Source organism: Anabrus simplex, chromosome 1 (assembly GCF_040414725.1).
Source record: "Anabrus simplex isolate iqAnaSimp1 chromosome 1, ASM4041472v1, whole genome shotgun sequence".
Lineage (NCBI taxonomy): Eukaryota > Metazoa > Arthropoda > Insecta > Orthoptera > Tettigoniidae > Anabrus > Anabrus simplex.
In genome coordinates, this window is record NC_090265.1 from 152,466,438 (window position 1) to 152,482,362 (window position 15,925).

Here is a 15,925-nt window from a genome sequence, read left to right on the forward strand (position 1 = left end):
GCTGTGAGAGGCTATTGTGTTCAGTCGAGTGTGCATCACTAGTTTTGAGACCGGCTTTTTGCGATTTATGTACTATTTTGCGCCATGGTTAGTAAGAAGAGAGTCAATGAGCAATAGATTGCTTCAATTTTGGACTCTACGGACATAGATGAAGGTGATCTTTCATTTGAAGAGTCTCAAGACGGAAATTTAAGTAGTGAGTCTTCTCAGTGCAAGAGCAACTCAAGTGTCCTGGAGAACAAAACAGCTCACGAAAGCACTGATATGAGAAACTTGGACCCAGGACCTTCAAGTACCATTCTGATACCTAACATTAATTAAGGACCAATTTTGCATTCATACTCTGACATGGCAACCGGGCCTATTTTTTTATACCGAAATGTTGACGTAATTCACCAGGAGAGAGTATTCAGGGAAATAAATGGAAACAACAGGCAACACCTCCAACTAGAACATGTAGAATCAAAGACTAGTCATTTCCAACACTATCTGATATTAGGGCTTTGATTGGTGTAAAACTTACTATTGGAATGACTCTTATGCCTTTTTTTCACTAACATGCTGTCGCGAAAAATTTCGATAATATCCTATGGACCTCTGCAATGGACTACATCCACTATTCAAGGTGATTAATTAATATTATGTACATATGCGTGTTTATAGCTAGAGTTCAATAATTCTGAACAAGTTTCTATTTGCCATATTTTTTCGGTCCACGTACAGACATAAAACGCTCCCGCTCGTGTAGGGTTAAGAATTTGATATAGATGCACTCCTCCCATTATTCCAAGAAATCCACTAGATATTACGATTAAGAACATGAAAACATAGACCATGAGCAGCTTGATGGTTCCTTGGAATATGTCCAAGTCTAGAGAACATTTTATTATTTCACTGAGGAGGAACACAAGCTAGCCTCGTGGTGTAGGGGTAGCGTGCCTGCCTCTTACCCGGAGGCCCCGGATTCGATTCCTGGCCCGGTCAGGGATTTTTACCTGGACCTGAGGGCTGGTTCAGGTCCACTCAGCCAATGTGATTAGAATTGAGGAGATATCTAACGGTGAGATAGTGACCCTGGTCTAGAAAGCCAAGAATAATGACTGAGAGGATTTGTCGTGCTGACCAAACGACACCTCATAATCTGCAGGCCTTCGGGCTGAGCAGCAGTCACTTGGTAGGCCAAGGCCCTTCAAAGGCTGTAGTGCCATGGGGTTTGGGGTTTGCTTTGGAGGAGGAACACATAAATGTATAAGCAACAAGAATAATTCAGCCCCAGAGACAACAAAACTTGAAGCCTCCATAACACTAAAAAACAATTGCTTCAGCAATGGACCTCGATTGAGAGGGTCTCAGAAAGACAAACTATGCCTGCATCCAAGGATGTTGACAAGAAGCAGTTTTCACAACATTCTCACTTCCTGAGGTAGAAATCATTCTAAGCCCTCATTCTTTTGTCTTTTCACATGTTACTTTGTAAAAGCTCAAGTCATGTTTCCATTCCTTCTCCAAGCTGTTTTAAAAGTAATGTTTACCATCATGCAAGGAATTCCTCAAACTAAAAGTAACAAAGTAAAACAAATACTGTAACTGACCTTTTCATTGTAAACTTGTGTGATATAGTGTTTGTAGAAAATTAAGTAATTTATCAACTATATCATCAAAATAATGGCTTTGAAGATGATATGCCCGCTACTCGCAATTGTCACATACTAATTTGTTCATATTTTTTCACCCAATACAGTTTAGTCTACACATTATAGTTCACAAAACATTAGCCCTCTACTTTTATGTCCACATTTTTTGTCTGCTGGTATGGGTTACTGTAGTCATGTCCTAGTTCGTGAACCATGGGCAAAGGCTGAGTGGCCTAGTAAGTGATCCTGAGAGTCAGGATATCAGTTGCTATGGAATGGGAGTGGACATCTCAGACATATTCTGAGTCACGGCCCTCCATATGCTCAGGCGTCTAGGACTACACAATCCACCGGTCGTCCATTATCCGTTAGAGGAGAGATCCTCACTTGGAGTACGTGTAAGTAGAGTAGCAACCTGCTTCATGAATTTACCGAGCTCAGAACATTTTAAGCAAGCCTTGGACCTATGGTAGTAACGGAGTTCCACTCCCATTTGACAGGCGAGGGACTCCTTGGAAACAACTTGGCGAATGAAATGGAATTCGATGGTAAGAAAGAAAGTAGAACTGGCTGAGTCAGCAAATAGGATGCATCTGGATGTGCTAGGAGTAAGTGATATTCGGGTAAGGGAAGATAACGAGGAAGAGATTGGAGATTATAAAGTATACTTGACGGGTGTTAGAAAGGAAAGGGCAGAGTATGGGGTAGGGCATGCAACATAGTTTCTGTTAGGCACGTAAATGAGCTAATGACGTGGGTAGATTTGGCAATTGGAGGAATTAGGACGAGAATTGTCTCAGTGTATTCACCATGTTAGGGTGCAGATGAGGATGAAGTTGACAAGTTTTATGAAGCATTGAGTGACATCGTGGTCGGGGTCAACAGCAAGGATAGAGAGTTGGAAATAGACCTGAAGGATACAAAATGGTGATTGGTAAATGTGGGGAAGATATGGAAGCTAATGGAAATGGCAAGCGTTTGCTGGACTTCTGTGCAAGTATGGGTTTAGCAGTTACAAATACATTCTTCAAGCATACGGCTGTTCACCGCTACACATGGGAGGCTAGGGGTACCAGATCCATAATAGACTATATCTTAACCAACTTTGAATTCAGGAAATCTGTTAGGAATGTACGAGTTTTCTAGTAATTTTTCGAGCCTACAGACCAACTAAGTATCTCTAGGCTCAGGGTAGAGAAAGTGTAATCTGTCTGCAAACAAATAAGGGTAGAAAATCTCCAGGACAAGGAAATTAGACGGAAGTACATGGATATGATTAGTGAGAAGTTTCGAACAGTAGACAGTAAGCAGGTTCAGGATATAGAAAGAGAATGGGTGGCATACAGGAATGCTGTAGTAGAAACAGCAAGGGAATGCCTAGGAACAACTGTTTGTAAAGATGGGAAAAGGCGAATGTCTTGGTGGAATGATGAAGTGAGAGCAGCTTGTAAACGTAAAAAGAAAGTTTATCAGAAATGAAACCAAACAAGGGCCGAGGCAGACAGGGATTTGTATGTGGATGAAAGAAACAGAGCGAAACCAATAGTTGATGAATCCAAAAAGAAGTTGTGGGAAGATTTTGGTAATAACCTGGAAAGGCTAGGTCAAGCAGCAGGGAAACATTTCTGGACAGTAATAAAGAATCTTAGGAAGGGAGGGAAAGAGGAAATGAACAGTGTTTTGAGTTATTCAGGTGAATTCATAATAGATCCCAGGGAATCGCTGGAGAGGTGGAGGGAATATGTTGAACATCTTTTCAACGTAAAACGAAATCTTCCTGGTGGTGTTGCAAACAACCAAGCTCATAAGGGAGGAGGAAAATGATGTTGGTGAAATTACGCTTGAGGAAGTAGAAAGGATGGTAAATAAACTCCATTGTCATAAGGCAGCAGGAATAGATGAAATTAGACCTGAAATGGTGAAGTATAGTGGGAAGGCAGGGATGAAATGGCTTCATAGAGTAGTAAGATTAGCATGGGGTATTGGTAAGGTACCTTCAGATTGGACTAAAGCAGTAATTGCATATATCTATAAGCAAGGGAACAGGAAGGATTGCTACTACTATCGAGGTATCTCATTGATTAGTATACCAGGCAAAGTATTCAGTGACATCTTGGAAGGGAGGTTGCAATCAGTAGTTGAGAGGATGTTTGATGAAAACCAGTGTGGTTTTAGACCACAGAGGGGCTGTCAGGATCAGATTTTCAGTATGCGCCAGGTAATTGAGAAATGCTATGAGAGGAATAGGCAGTTGTGTTTATGTTTCGTAGATCTAGAGAAAGCATATGATAGGGTACCGAGGGAAAAGATGTTCGCCATACTGGAGGACTATGGAATTAAAGGTAGATAGTAAAATCAATCAAAGGCGTTTATGTTGACAATTCGGCTTCAGTGAGAATTGATGGTAGAATGAGTTCTTGGTTCAGGGTACATACAGGGGTTAGACAAGGCTGTAATCTTTCCCCTTTGCTGTTCGTAGTTTACATGGATCATCTGCTGAAAGGTATAAAATGGCAGGGAGGGATTCAGTTAGGTGGAAATTTAGTAAGCAGTCTGGCCTATGCTGACGACTTGGTCTTAATGGCAGATTGTGCCAAAAGCCTGCAGCCGAATATCTTAGAACTTGAAAATAGGTACAGTGAGTATGGTATGAAAATTAACCTTTCGAAGACTAAATTGATATTCAAATTATTATAATTAATGAACCACCTTTCCAATACATAAAATCCTTATATTTAGGATGAAACCATTTAATCACAAATTGGACATGTTTCACTCAACTTTGTGAGCATCATCAGCAATAGTTAACATAAATCATTGGTGGGTCAGGGCCCTGATCCTGGTGTATATCACAAAAGAATGTCTAATATACATTGATAAAATATATAAATTTAACAATTTAAAAATAATCAATAAGATTATTTATGTCTATTAAAACAATTTAAAAAATCAGATTGTTTAAAATGTAAAACGGAATGGATGGCTTAAATGTTAAAAATAGTATATGGTAATTAGATGTTCTTAAAAATCGTTGTCTAACATATCTACGCTCGATTATATTAAGACAGTTTATGATAAAATCAGTTTTTCAAATCAGGGTGAGTTCTTATTATAGACTATGTTGCTGTTTTTAAGAATAAACATGATGAGAAACGCTAAAATCGCACATGATGGTTGAAAAACGAGTTCACTGGTGATAAAATGTCGTCTAGATCGGCGTAATTTAGCCTTTATGGGACTCCTTGCGTTGTAATTTCTGCCGTTATTTTATGTAGTAATATGTTGAAATTGTTCTTCTAACGAAAAAATGCTGATCTATTATATCACTGGTGATAAAATGTCGTCTAGATCGGCGTAATTTAGCCTTTATGGGACTCCTTGCGTTGTAATTTCTGCCATTATTTTATGCAGTAATATATTGAAATTGTTCTTCTAACGGAAAAAATGCTGATCTATTATATGAAATTGATCGAATGTATCCTGAAAAAGACAAAAGGGGGAAAAATATGAGTGTCGTCTATTGGAAAATTTAAAGAGTGTAGCACTTTAAGGAGATGATAACGGAAAGCACTTACCCGTGTGTGAACTGGTCCCTTGGTTATTTACTTAGGTTTGACGGTAACTGGCTTACTGCTGCGTGTATTGTACGAATGCGGTCGCGGTGACGGGGAAGGTAGCGGTGAGGGGAAGGGAGGCGGGGCATTGCGCGAGTTGTCGGCCAATGGGGAGGATGCAATGGTAGGAAGCGTTGTGGGAGTGGCTACTGTTGTTGCTGATGCTACGGGAGGATTAAAAGCATGTTTATAATGGAAAATCTTCAGGAAATTATTAGCATTAATTCCGAATTTAGCAATTAAGTTGGGGATTTGTTCAATTATGGGACTGTTAATATCCGATACTTCATTTAAATTACTATCCTTATTGAAGTATTGGTCCAAAGAAATGTAAACATTTTCATACCCGGTCATTAGACTGCTTTTATTTACGTATTTGAGTATTTGCATATCTTGATCGATAGTGCTGAAATTATGCCCTGTGTCTCTCATATGAATACTCATAGCGGAATGTTTTCTGTGTTTCAGGGCATTATAATGTTCTAAATATCTTATTCGAAAACTGCGGCCAGTTTGCCCTATATAAGAAAAATTGCACTGCGTGCATTTGAGTCTATATATTCCCGAGTTTGAGTATTTGTCGTAAATTGTATTGACGGAATTAGAATTGAAAAAGATATTACGATTGGTGTTATAGGTTCGGTATGCGATGTTAATATTATGCTTATTTAATGGTTTAGTGACATTATAAATAGCTGGGTTGGTGAAAGTAAAAATAGCGAAATTTGTTCTTTTGGTTTTTTCGGGAACTAGTGTAGTTGAATTCTTTAGTTTAATTTTACCTATGATTCTGGTGATCATTTCAGGTTTAAAACCATTCATCATGGCTAGTTCTTTGATTAAACGTATTTCTTTTTCTCGATTAGCTTTAGAAAGGGGAATGTTCATGGCCCTGTGAATCAAGCTGTAAAATGTAGCTTGTTTATGGGAGCGAGGGTGCAAGGAATCGCTTTTTATTGTTATAGGGGCGGCAGATGGTTTCCTGTAAATTTGGTAAGTGAACTTATCTTTATCTCTAGTCAAGGTTAAATCTAGAAAGTTTAGGGAGTTGTTGATCTCGTCCTCTTTAGTAAACTGAATACTAGGGTTAAGGTTGTTAAGAAGCCTGAGTACGTTGTCACTATTATTCAATTGTTTATCTATGATTACGAATGTATCATCCACAAATCTCAGCCATAGATTTACACCGTTAATTTTGTCAATTATTAATTTGGTTTCCATATCGTCCATAAAGATATTGGCAAGAATGCCGGAAATTGGGTCGCCCATTGCTAATCCTTTTTGATTATATATTTTATTATTAAATGTGAAATAGTTATTGTTAAGTACAAATTTCAGTAAATTAATAAAATCATCTATTTCGTATCTGCTTAGATTATTTTGTTTCATAAGGTTAGATTTTACGATTTTAATTGTGTCAAATACGGGTATGTTCGAATACATGTTAGTGATGTCATAAGATACCATAACGTGATTATCTGTTAGTTTGAATGTGGACAATTTGTTGCAGAAATCTACAGAATTCTTTATGTAGGCTTTATTGTTGAATTTATAATGCTTATACAGGAAACGATGCAAAAATTTTGAAACGTTATATGTGGGACTATTTCTACAATTTATAAATGGGCGCATTGGGATTTCTTCTTTATGTATTTTTGGTAAAGCTCTGGCTGTGGGTAATTTAGGGTTCATTATGGTAAGTTTTTGTTGTTCGTACTCTTGTAAAAGAAAAGAAGACTTCTTTAACAGGTTCTTAAGGTCTCTTTGGATTTTTAATGTGGGGTCTTTTTCCACTATATTATAGGTTTCAACGGAAAAGAAGTTTTCGGTTTTGCTAATGTATTCTTCTTTATTCATTAGTACCGTTGTAGGACCTTTGTCAGCTTTTGTGACTATAATATTGTTGTTATTGATTTTACACTTAAGTTCGGTTATCTGTTTGTTAAAGTTTGATATTGACTTAGAATTCAATTCTTTAACTAAAGAGGGGAGATTCTTCTTTATTTCATATTTCTCGTCATTTCGATGTTCGATTGGGAGTTTTAAAATACTAGATTCAGCCTCGGCAATATTAGTAATGAGGTCGTCAGACTTATTGGAGTTGGGCCAGTTGAATTTCATACCTTTATGCAAGAGGTCCATTTCGCTGCTAGAGAGTGTGATATTAGATAGATTGATCGTGGAGGGAATATTATTTAAATGGGGTGTATGTGAGTTATTCATTCTGTGAGAGTTAACGGATTTTGTTTGTGAATCCTTAAGGAGTTTTAGTTTCTTCTCCAAAACTGATTGCTTATTGCTTATTGCAGCTGATACTTTTTCATTAACGAATTTAGAATAGGAGTCCCATTCTAATGGAGGTATGCTTGAAGAAATCTCTAAATGTGCATTATAGAGCCGTACATTCAATAATGCCTTTTTCTTATAGTGCAATTTGATTTCGTTTTTCAACCAAATGTCATTTACTTTCTTTTGAGTATTTAGGAAACTGGAAGAAAAATTATTTTTCCTTTGTGAGCTTCTTAAGAATTTTGGGATTAGATTGTTCTTTAAACATTCTTTTAGAAATATAATGTCCCTAGATATTTTATTGACCTTCACCTTGAGATTAAGAAATCTATTCTTTGAGTTTGCCTGGTTGGCTGTAACATTACAAGTTATAAATCTCATTTTTCAACCGTATTGGAGTTCAGAGTATCAAATTATTATAATTAATGAACCACCTTTCCAATACATAAAATCCTTATATTTAGGATGAAACCATTTAATCACAAATTGGACATGTTTCACTCAACTTTGTGAGCATCATCAGCAATAGTTAACATAAATCATTGGTGGGTCAGGGCCCTGATCCTGGTGTATATCACAAAAGAATGTCTAATATACATTGATAAAATATATAAATGTAACAATTTAAAAATAATCAATAAGATTATTTATGTCTATTAAAACAATTTAAAAAATCAGATTGTTTAAAATGTAAAACGGAATGGATGGCTTAAATGTTAAAAATAGTATATGGTAATTAGATGTTCTTAAAAATCGTTGTCCAACATATCTACGCTCGATTATATTAAGACAGTTTATGATAAAATCAGTTTTTCAAATCAGGGTGAGTTCTTATTATAGACTATGTTGCTGTTTTTAAGAATAAACATGATGAGAAACGCTAAAATCGCACATGATGGTTGAAAAACGAGTTCACTGGTGATAAAATGTCATCTAGATCGGCGTAATTTAGCCTTTATGGGACTCCTTGCGTTGTAATTTCTGCCATTATTTTATGCAGTAATATGTTGAAATTGTTCTTCTAACGAAAAAATGCTGATCTATTATATCACTGGTGATAAAATGTCGTCTAGATCGGCGTAATTTAGCCTTTATGGGACTCCTTGCGTTGTAATTTCTGCCATTATTTTTATGTATTGGATAGGTGGTTCATTAATTATAATAATTTGATACTCTGAACTCCAATACGGTTGAAAAATGAGATTTATAACTTGTAATGTTACAGCCAACCAGGCAAACTCAAAGAATAGATTTCTTAATCTCAAGGTGAAGGTCAATAAAATATCTAGGGACATTATATTTCTAAAAGAATGTTTAAAGAACAATCTAATCCCAAAATTCTTAAGAAGCTCACAAAGGAAAAATAATTTTTCTTCCAGTTTCCTAAATACTCAAAAGAAAGTAAATGACATTTGGTTGAAAAACGAAATCAAATTGCACTATAAGAAAAAGGCATTATTGAATGTACGGCTCTATAATGCACATTTAGAGATTTCTTCAAGCATACCTCCATTAGAATGGGACTCCTATTCTAAATTCGTTAATGAAAAAGTATCAGCTGCAATAAGCAATAAGCAATCAGTTTTGGAGAAGAAACTAAAACTCCTTAAGGATTCACAAACAAAATCCGTTAACTCTCACAGAATGAATAACTCACATACACCCCATTTAAATAATATTCCCTCCACGATCAATCTATCTAATATCACACTCTCTAGCAGCGAAATGGACCTCTTGCATAAAGGTATGAAATTCAACTGGCCCAACTCCAATAAGTCTGACGACCTCATTACTAATATTGCCGAGGCTGAATCTAGTATTTTAAAACTCCCAATCGAACATCGAAATGACGAGAAATATGAAATAAAGAAGAATCTCCCCTCTTTAGTTAAAGAATTGAATTCTAAGTCAATATCAAACTTTAACAAACAGATAACCGAACTTAAGTGTAAAATCAATAACAACAATATTATAGTCACAAAAGCTGACAAAGGTCCTACAACGGTACTAATGAATAAAGAAGAATACATTAGCAAAACCGAAAACTTCTTTTCCGTTGAAACCTATAATATAGTGGAAAAAGACCCCACATTAAAAATCCAAAGAGACCTTAAGAACCTGTTAAAGAAGTCTTCTTTTCTTTTACAAGAGTACGAACAACAAAAACTTACCATAATGAACCCTAAATTACCCACAGCCAGAGCTTTACCAAAAATACATAAAGAAGAAATCCCAATGCGCCCCATTATAAATTGTAGAAATAGTCCCACATATAACGTTTCAAAATTTTTGCATCGTTTCCTGTATAAGCATTATAAATTCAACAATAAAGCCTACATAAAGAATTCTGTAGATTTCTGCAACAAATTGTCCACATTCAAACTAACAGATAATCACGTTATGGTATCTTATGACATCACTAACATGTATTCGAACATACCCGTATTTGACACAATTAAAATCGTAAAATCTAACCTTATGAAACAAAATAATCTAAGCAGATACGAAATAGATGATTTTATTAATTTACTGAAATTTGTACTTAACAATAACTATTTCACATTTAATAATAAAATATATAATCAAAAAGGATTAGCAATGGGCGACCCAATTTCCGGCATTCTTGCCAATATCTTTATGGACGATATGGAAACCAAATTAATAATTGACAAAATTAACGGTGTAAATCTATGGCTGAGATTTGTGGATGATACATTCGTAATTATAGATAAACAATTGAATAATAGTGACAACGTACTCAGGCTTCTTAACAACCTTAACCCTAGTATTCAGTTTACTAAAGAGGACGAGATCAACAACTCCCTAAACTTTCTAGATTTAACCTTGACTAGAGATAAAGATAAGTTCACTTACCAAATTTACAGGAAACCATCTGCCGCCCCTATAACAATAAAAAGCGATTCCTTGCACCCTCGCTCCCATAAACAAGCTACATTTTACAGCTTGATTCACAGGGCCATGAACATTCCCCTTTCTAAAGCTAATCGAGAAAAAGAAATACGTTTAATCAAAGAACTAGCCATGATGAATGATTTTAAACCTGAAATGATCACCAGAATCATAGGTAAAATTAAACTAAAGAATTCAACTACACTAGTTCCCGAAAAAACCAAAAGAACAAATTTCGCTATTTTTACTTTCACCAACCCAGCTATTTATAATGTCACTAAACCATTAAATAAGCATAATATTAACATCGCATACCGAACCTATAACACCAATCGTAATATCTTTTTCAATTCTAATTCCGTCAATACAATTTACGACAAATACTCAAACTCGGGAATATATAGACTCAAATGCACGCAGTGCAATTTTTCTTATATAGGGCAAACTGGCCGCAGTTTTCGAATAAGATATTTAGAACATTATAATGCCCTGAAACACAGAAAACATTCCGCTATGAGTATTCATATGAGAGACACAGGGCATAATTTCAGCACTATCGATCAAGATATGCAAATACTCAAATACGTAAATAAAAGCAGTCTAATGACCGGGTATGAAAATGTTTACATTTCTTTGGACCAATACTTCAATAAGGATAGTAATTTAAATGAAGTATCGGATATTAACAGTCCCATAATTGAACAAATCCCCAACTTAATTGCTAAATTCGGAATTAATGCTAATAATTTCCTGAAGATTTTCCATTATAAACATGCTTTTAATCCTCCCGTAGCATCAGCAACAACAGTAGCCACTCCCACAACGCTTCCTACCATTGCATCCTCCCCATTGGCCGACAACTCGCGCAATGCCCCGCCTCCCTTCCCCTCACCGCTACCTTCCCCGTCACCGCGACCGCATTCGTACAATACACGCAGCAGTAAGCCAGTTACCGTCAAACCTAAGTAAATAACCAAGGGACCAGTTCACACACGGGTAAGTGCTTTCCGTTATCATCTCCTTAAAGTGCTACACTCTTTAAATTTTCCAATAGACGACACTCATATTTTTCCCCCTTTTGTCTTTTTCAGGATACATTCGATCAATTTCATATAATAGATCAGCATTTTTTCCGTTAGAAGAACAATTTCAATATATTACTGCATAAAATAATGGCAGAAATTACAACGCAAGGAGTCCCATAAAGGCTAAATTACGCCGATCTAGACGACATTTTATCACCAGTGATATAATAGATCAGCATTTTTTCGTTAGAAGAACAATTTCAACATATTACTGCATAAAATAACGGCAGAAATTACAACGCAAGGAGTCCCATAAAGGCTAAATTACGCCGATCTAGACGACATTTTATCACCAGTGAACTCGTTTTTCAACCATCATGTGCGATTTTAGCGTTTCTCATCATGTTTATTCTTAAAAACAGCAACATAGTCTATAATAAGAACTCACCCTGATTTGAAAAACTGATTTTATCATAAACTGTCTTAATATAATCGAGCGTAGATATGTTGGACAACGATTTTTAAGAACATCTAATTACCATATACTATTTTTAACATTTAAGCCATCCATTCCGTTTTACATTTTAAACAATCTGATTTTTAAAATTGTTTTAATAGACATAAATAATCTTATTGATTATTTTTAAATTGTTAAATTTATATATTTTATCAATGTATATTAGACATTCTTTTGTGATATACACCAGGATCAGGGCCCTGACCCACCAATGATTTATGTTAACTATTGCTGATGATGCTCACAAAGTTGAGTGAAACATGTCCAATTTGTGATTAAATGGTTTCATCCTAAATATAAGGATTTTATGTATTGGAAAGGTGGTTCATTAATTATAATAATTTGATACTCTGAACTCCAATACGGTTGAAAAATGAGATTTATAACTTGTAAGACTAAATTGATGTCAGTAGGTAAGAAATTCAACAGAATCGAATGTCAGATTGGTGATACAAAGCTAGAACAGGTCGATAATTTCAAGTATTTAGGTTGTATGTTCTCCCAGGGTGGTAAATTGAATCAAGGTGTAGTAAAGCTAATGCAGTGATCTCGCAGTTGCGATCAGCAGTATTCTGTAAGAAGGAAGTCATCTCCCAGATGAAACTATCTTTACATCTGTCTGTTTTCAGACCAACTTTGCTTTACGGGAGCGAAAGCTGGATGGACTCAGGATATCTTATTCATAAGTTAGAAGTAACAGACATGAAAGTAGCGAGAATGATTGCTGGTACAAACAGGTGGGAACAATTGCAGGAAGGGTACTCGGAATGAGGAGATAAAGGCTAATTTAGGAATGAACTCGATGGATGAAGCTGTACAAATTAACCGGCTTTGGTGGTGGGGTCGTGTGAAGCAAATGGAGGAAGATAGGTTACCTAGGAGAATAGTGGACCCTGTTATAGAGGGTAAGAGAAGTAGAGGGAGACCAAGATGGTGATGGTTAGACTCAGTTTCTAATGATTTCAAGATAAGAGGTATAGAACTAAATGAGGCCACAGTACTATTTGCAAATAGAGGATTGTGGCGACATTTAGTAAATTCACAGAAACTTGCAGACTGAACGCTGAAAGGCATAACAGTCTATAATGATAATATATTTATGTATGTATGTATGTATGTATTTTCCTATGGGGGGAACTTGAATGTTACCTTGATTTTTATACATTACATTAACTTAAAAATACATTCAAAAACTGGATGTTCTGAAGGATGTCCTTTGAAGAGTATTATATACCTCAGTATCTGATGTAATTGTGACTGGGTATACTTTTGAGAGAAAGTGGAATGTTTAAATAATGAAAATGACAGACAGAATGCTAGACAGTTATAGAGGAAACCACATAATACAAAATCTTCAGAATGTTATGATTGGTAAGAATGTATTGATGTATCAAAAGACAGATGGGAGGAACGTATGTTTCATTAACAATGGCTAATATTCAAGATGATAAATTCAGAACTTACCCTGCATTCAAAAGGTAATCCATTGCTGGTAAAGTAATATCAAAGTTCTGGAATGCTATGCCATATGTCTTCCTCAGCAAGAGATATCGCTCAAGTGCTTCCTGTGCTAGTGGACAACTGAACTTCTTTGTTCGCAGAAACCTAAGTAGAAAGTTAGAATCTGAAACAGAAAAATATCCTGTTCATCCACTGTGTTCTGAATAAGCCACTATATCTTTAACTGCTCACTAGTACGTGATCAGATTGAAGAGAACTCATAACATGGCCTGGGGCATATGCAGAAATTATTCAAATTTGAGGAGTATAAAATAATGTTGGGTGCATATTGTGAAATTAGAAACATTAAATCAAACCTTTCAAAATAACACAATTAATTAATGAAAACATATTTGTATTGATGTTGATTGCAACAGCAGATGTCTCCTGGGTTCTTTTGCCAGCTTCATGGATTATATTTTCTACTGTCACGTATTATTCTTTCTGTGTATACAAAAGAGCTGACCCATTCAATCTTTCCTGTACAGTTATATTCTGCAAATAACCTTTTGAATATTTCAGGGATGAAAAAGAGCGTTCTTGTGTGGCAGTGATTACTAGTAAGACAGCAAAATGTTTCAGTACTCAATGTGTTGTTGGGAAAATATCACTGTTGCAAAATCATAAGTGTAGAAATGGAGTCCATTGGTTCAGGATGATTGCTGTTAGAAGAAAAACTTATTTTCCATATTTTGAGTTCACTGGAAAATACTATTTTACCCATATTGATATATTATGGCCATTGAGTCAAAATGGCATCAACAGCAATATATTTTATTTAATCATACGATATCTTCAGAATTGATTAAGGCAGAATTATTTCCATGTCTCTGTCTGAAGTTATGAATTATTTCATAAAATGAATTTCATTGCAAAGCCTGTGTTGTCGATAAGGGTACAATCGAAGGTTCCACCTTTTCAATACTAAAAAATTGTGTTTAATTAGGGTGACATTAACAAATGTCGGGACATGTTTTGTCCTTCTTTTTTGGACATCATCAGCCAAAAATTCTTATAAGTAAAGTAGACAAGGTCACAAATACATATTAAAATGAGATCCAGGTTGCCGAATACGTCAAGTTAAAATACATGATATAATTCAAAGAATGTTCTTAAAATGTTGGAGCTCAATTCTTCTTTGCTCTGTTGAATTGAAGATAAAATTGTTGAACACACATAATGGTTCCATTATAAGTTTGATGATCGAGTTCTTCTTATGTTGGCATGATGATGTGTTGTTAGTAATTCTTAGTTAAGAGGTTATAAGGCAGGCAGAATATTTGATTGTAAGTGCACAAAAGGAGAAAGATCGTGCCATTGTTGAATAGTCGTCCTCATCTGCTCCAGAGAGGTAAGGCTCAGTGCATGTGTTACAGCTGAAGATTTGAACTTGTCACATCCCAAATATTTTACCTGTTCATGTCATCCATTGTTTGTAAAGCCCTGTGCTGTTGGTCATTCAAATTATGGTTTAACTGTACCCTTTCTCCACAGGTCCACATTTCTTCTCACTCAACTCTTTGGGCAGTAAAAGTAAGGCTAAAACCCATTCTCTTAAAATTGAAAGACTGGGCAGAGATCTTATAATACCCTTGTCATCTTTTGCTAATGATGTATGGGAATTACCTGCAACCTGTGTTGTCCCAACAATTGCAAAATACAACAAGAGTAAAGGTTAAATGCCAGGTCAAGCTCTCTGTAATATTTATTAATGGAAACATCAGCACGTTGGCAAATATATAGCTCAGACTAAAAGGAAAAGAATGAGCTACCTAAAATCTTCATTTACATGGTTGCCATTATTAATCACAAGTTCTAAACTTCATTTTTTTGGGGGGGGAGTATTTATTCCCCCAGTCTCCCCTGTCTGTGTATGCCCCCAAACATGGCATGAGCACACAAGTTCATATTCTCCATAGAAACAAGAAATGACTTTGAATTTACTGCCAACAGAACAACTTCAGCAAAAAATTATATTGGTATAAAATGACTGAGTGTGTTGTCAACAAAACAGCTAGTTGGAGAGGATATCATACAGTTCATTTCCTGAGATTTTAAACACACAATAATAATAATTTAAGTTCTTAAGTTATTATTTATGTTGTTGTTATCATTGTCGTCTCGTCGTCTTCGTCTGAAGTGTATTCAGATCCCCTGAGATCAACACCAAAAACCGCTTTAATACTCCTGTAACAAAGTGTGATCTCTAATTTGTCATTTGTGTAAAGCAAACACATATTCATTGTTAGATTTTGGTCAAAATAACAATAATGATGGTGTTAAGGGCGCCCATGCCCGGGGGGGGGGGTGGAGACCCCCCCCATTTCAGCTCTCAGCGAAAGGAAAAAAATTAATGTAGTCAGGTGTTTTTCTTTCAAGAATATGATTTAAAAGTCGATATTACGTAGAAATGGTAGGGGATACCGTGGGTGGTAT

General features: G+C 35.7%; 1 protein-coding gene across 1 annotated transcript in view; it reads right to left on the reverse strand.

Moving 5' to 3' along the window:
* Positions 1–15,925, reverse strand: part of LOC136885210 (clavesin-2) — a 195,441-nt gene that overhangs the window by 41,249 nt on the left and 138,267 nt on the right. Inside the window, exon 4 of the mRNA XM_067157638.2 lies at positions 13,454–13,613. Coding sequence (XP_067013739.2) covers positions 13,454–13,613 — 160 coding nt within the window. The remainder of the gene's footprint in view (positions 1–13,453; positions 13,614–15,925) is intronic.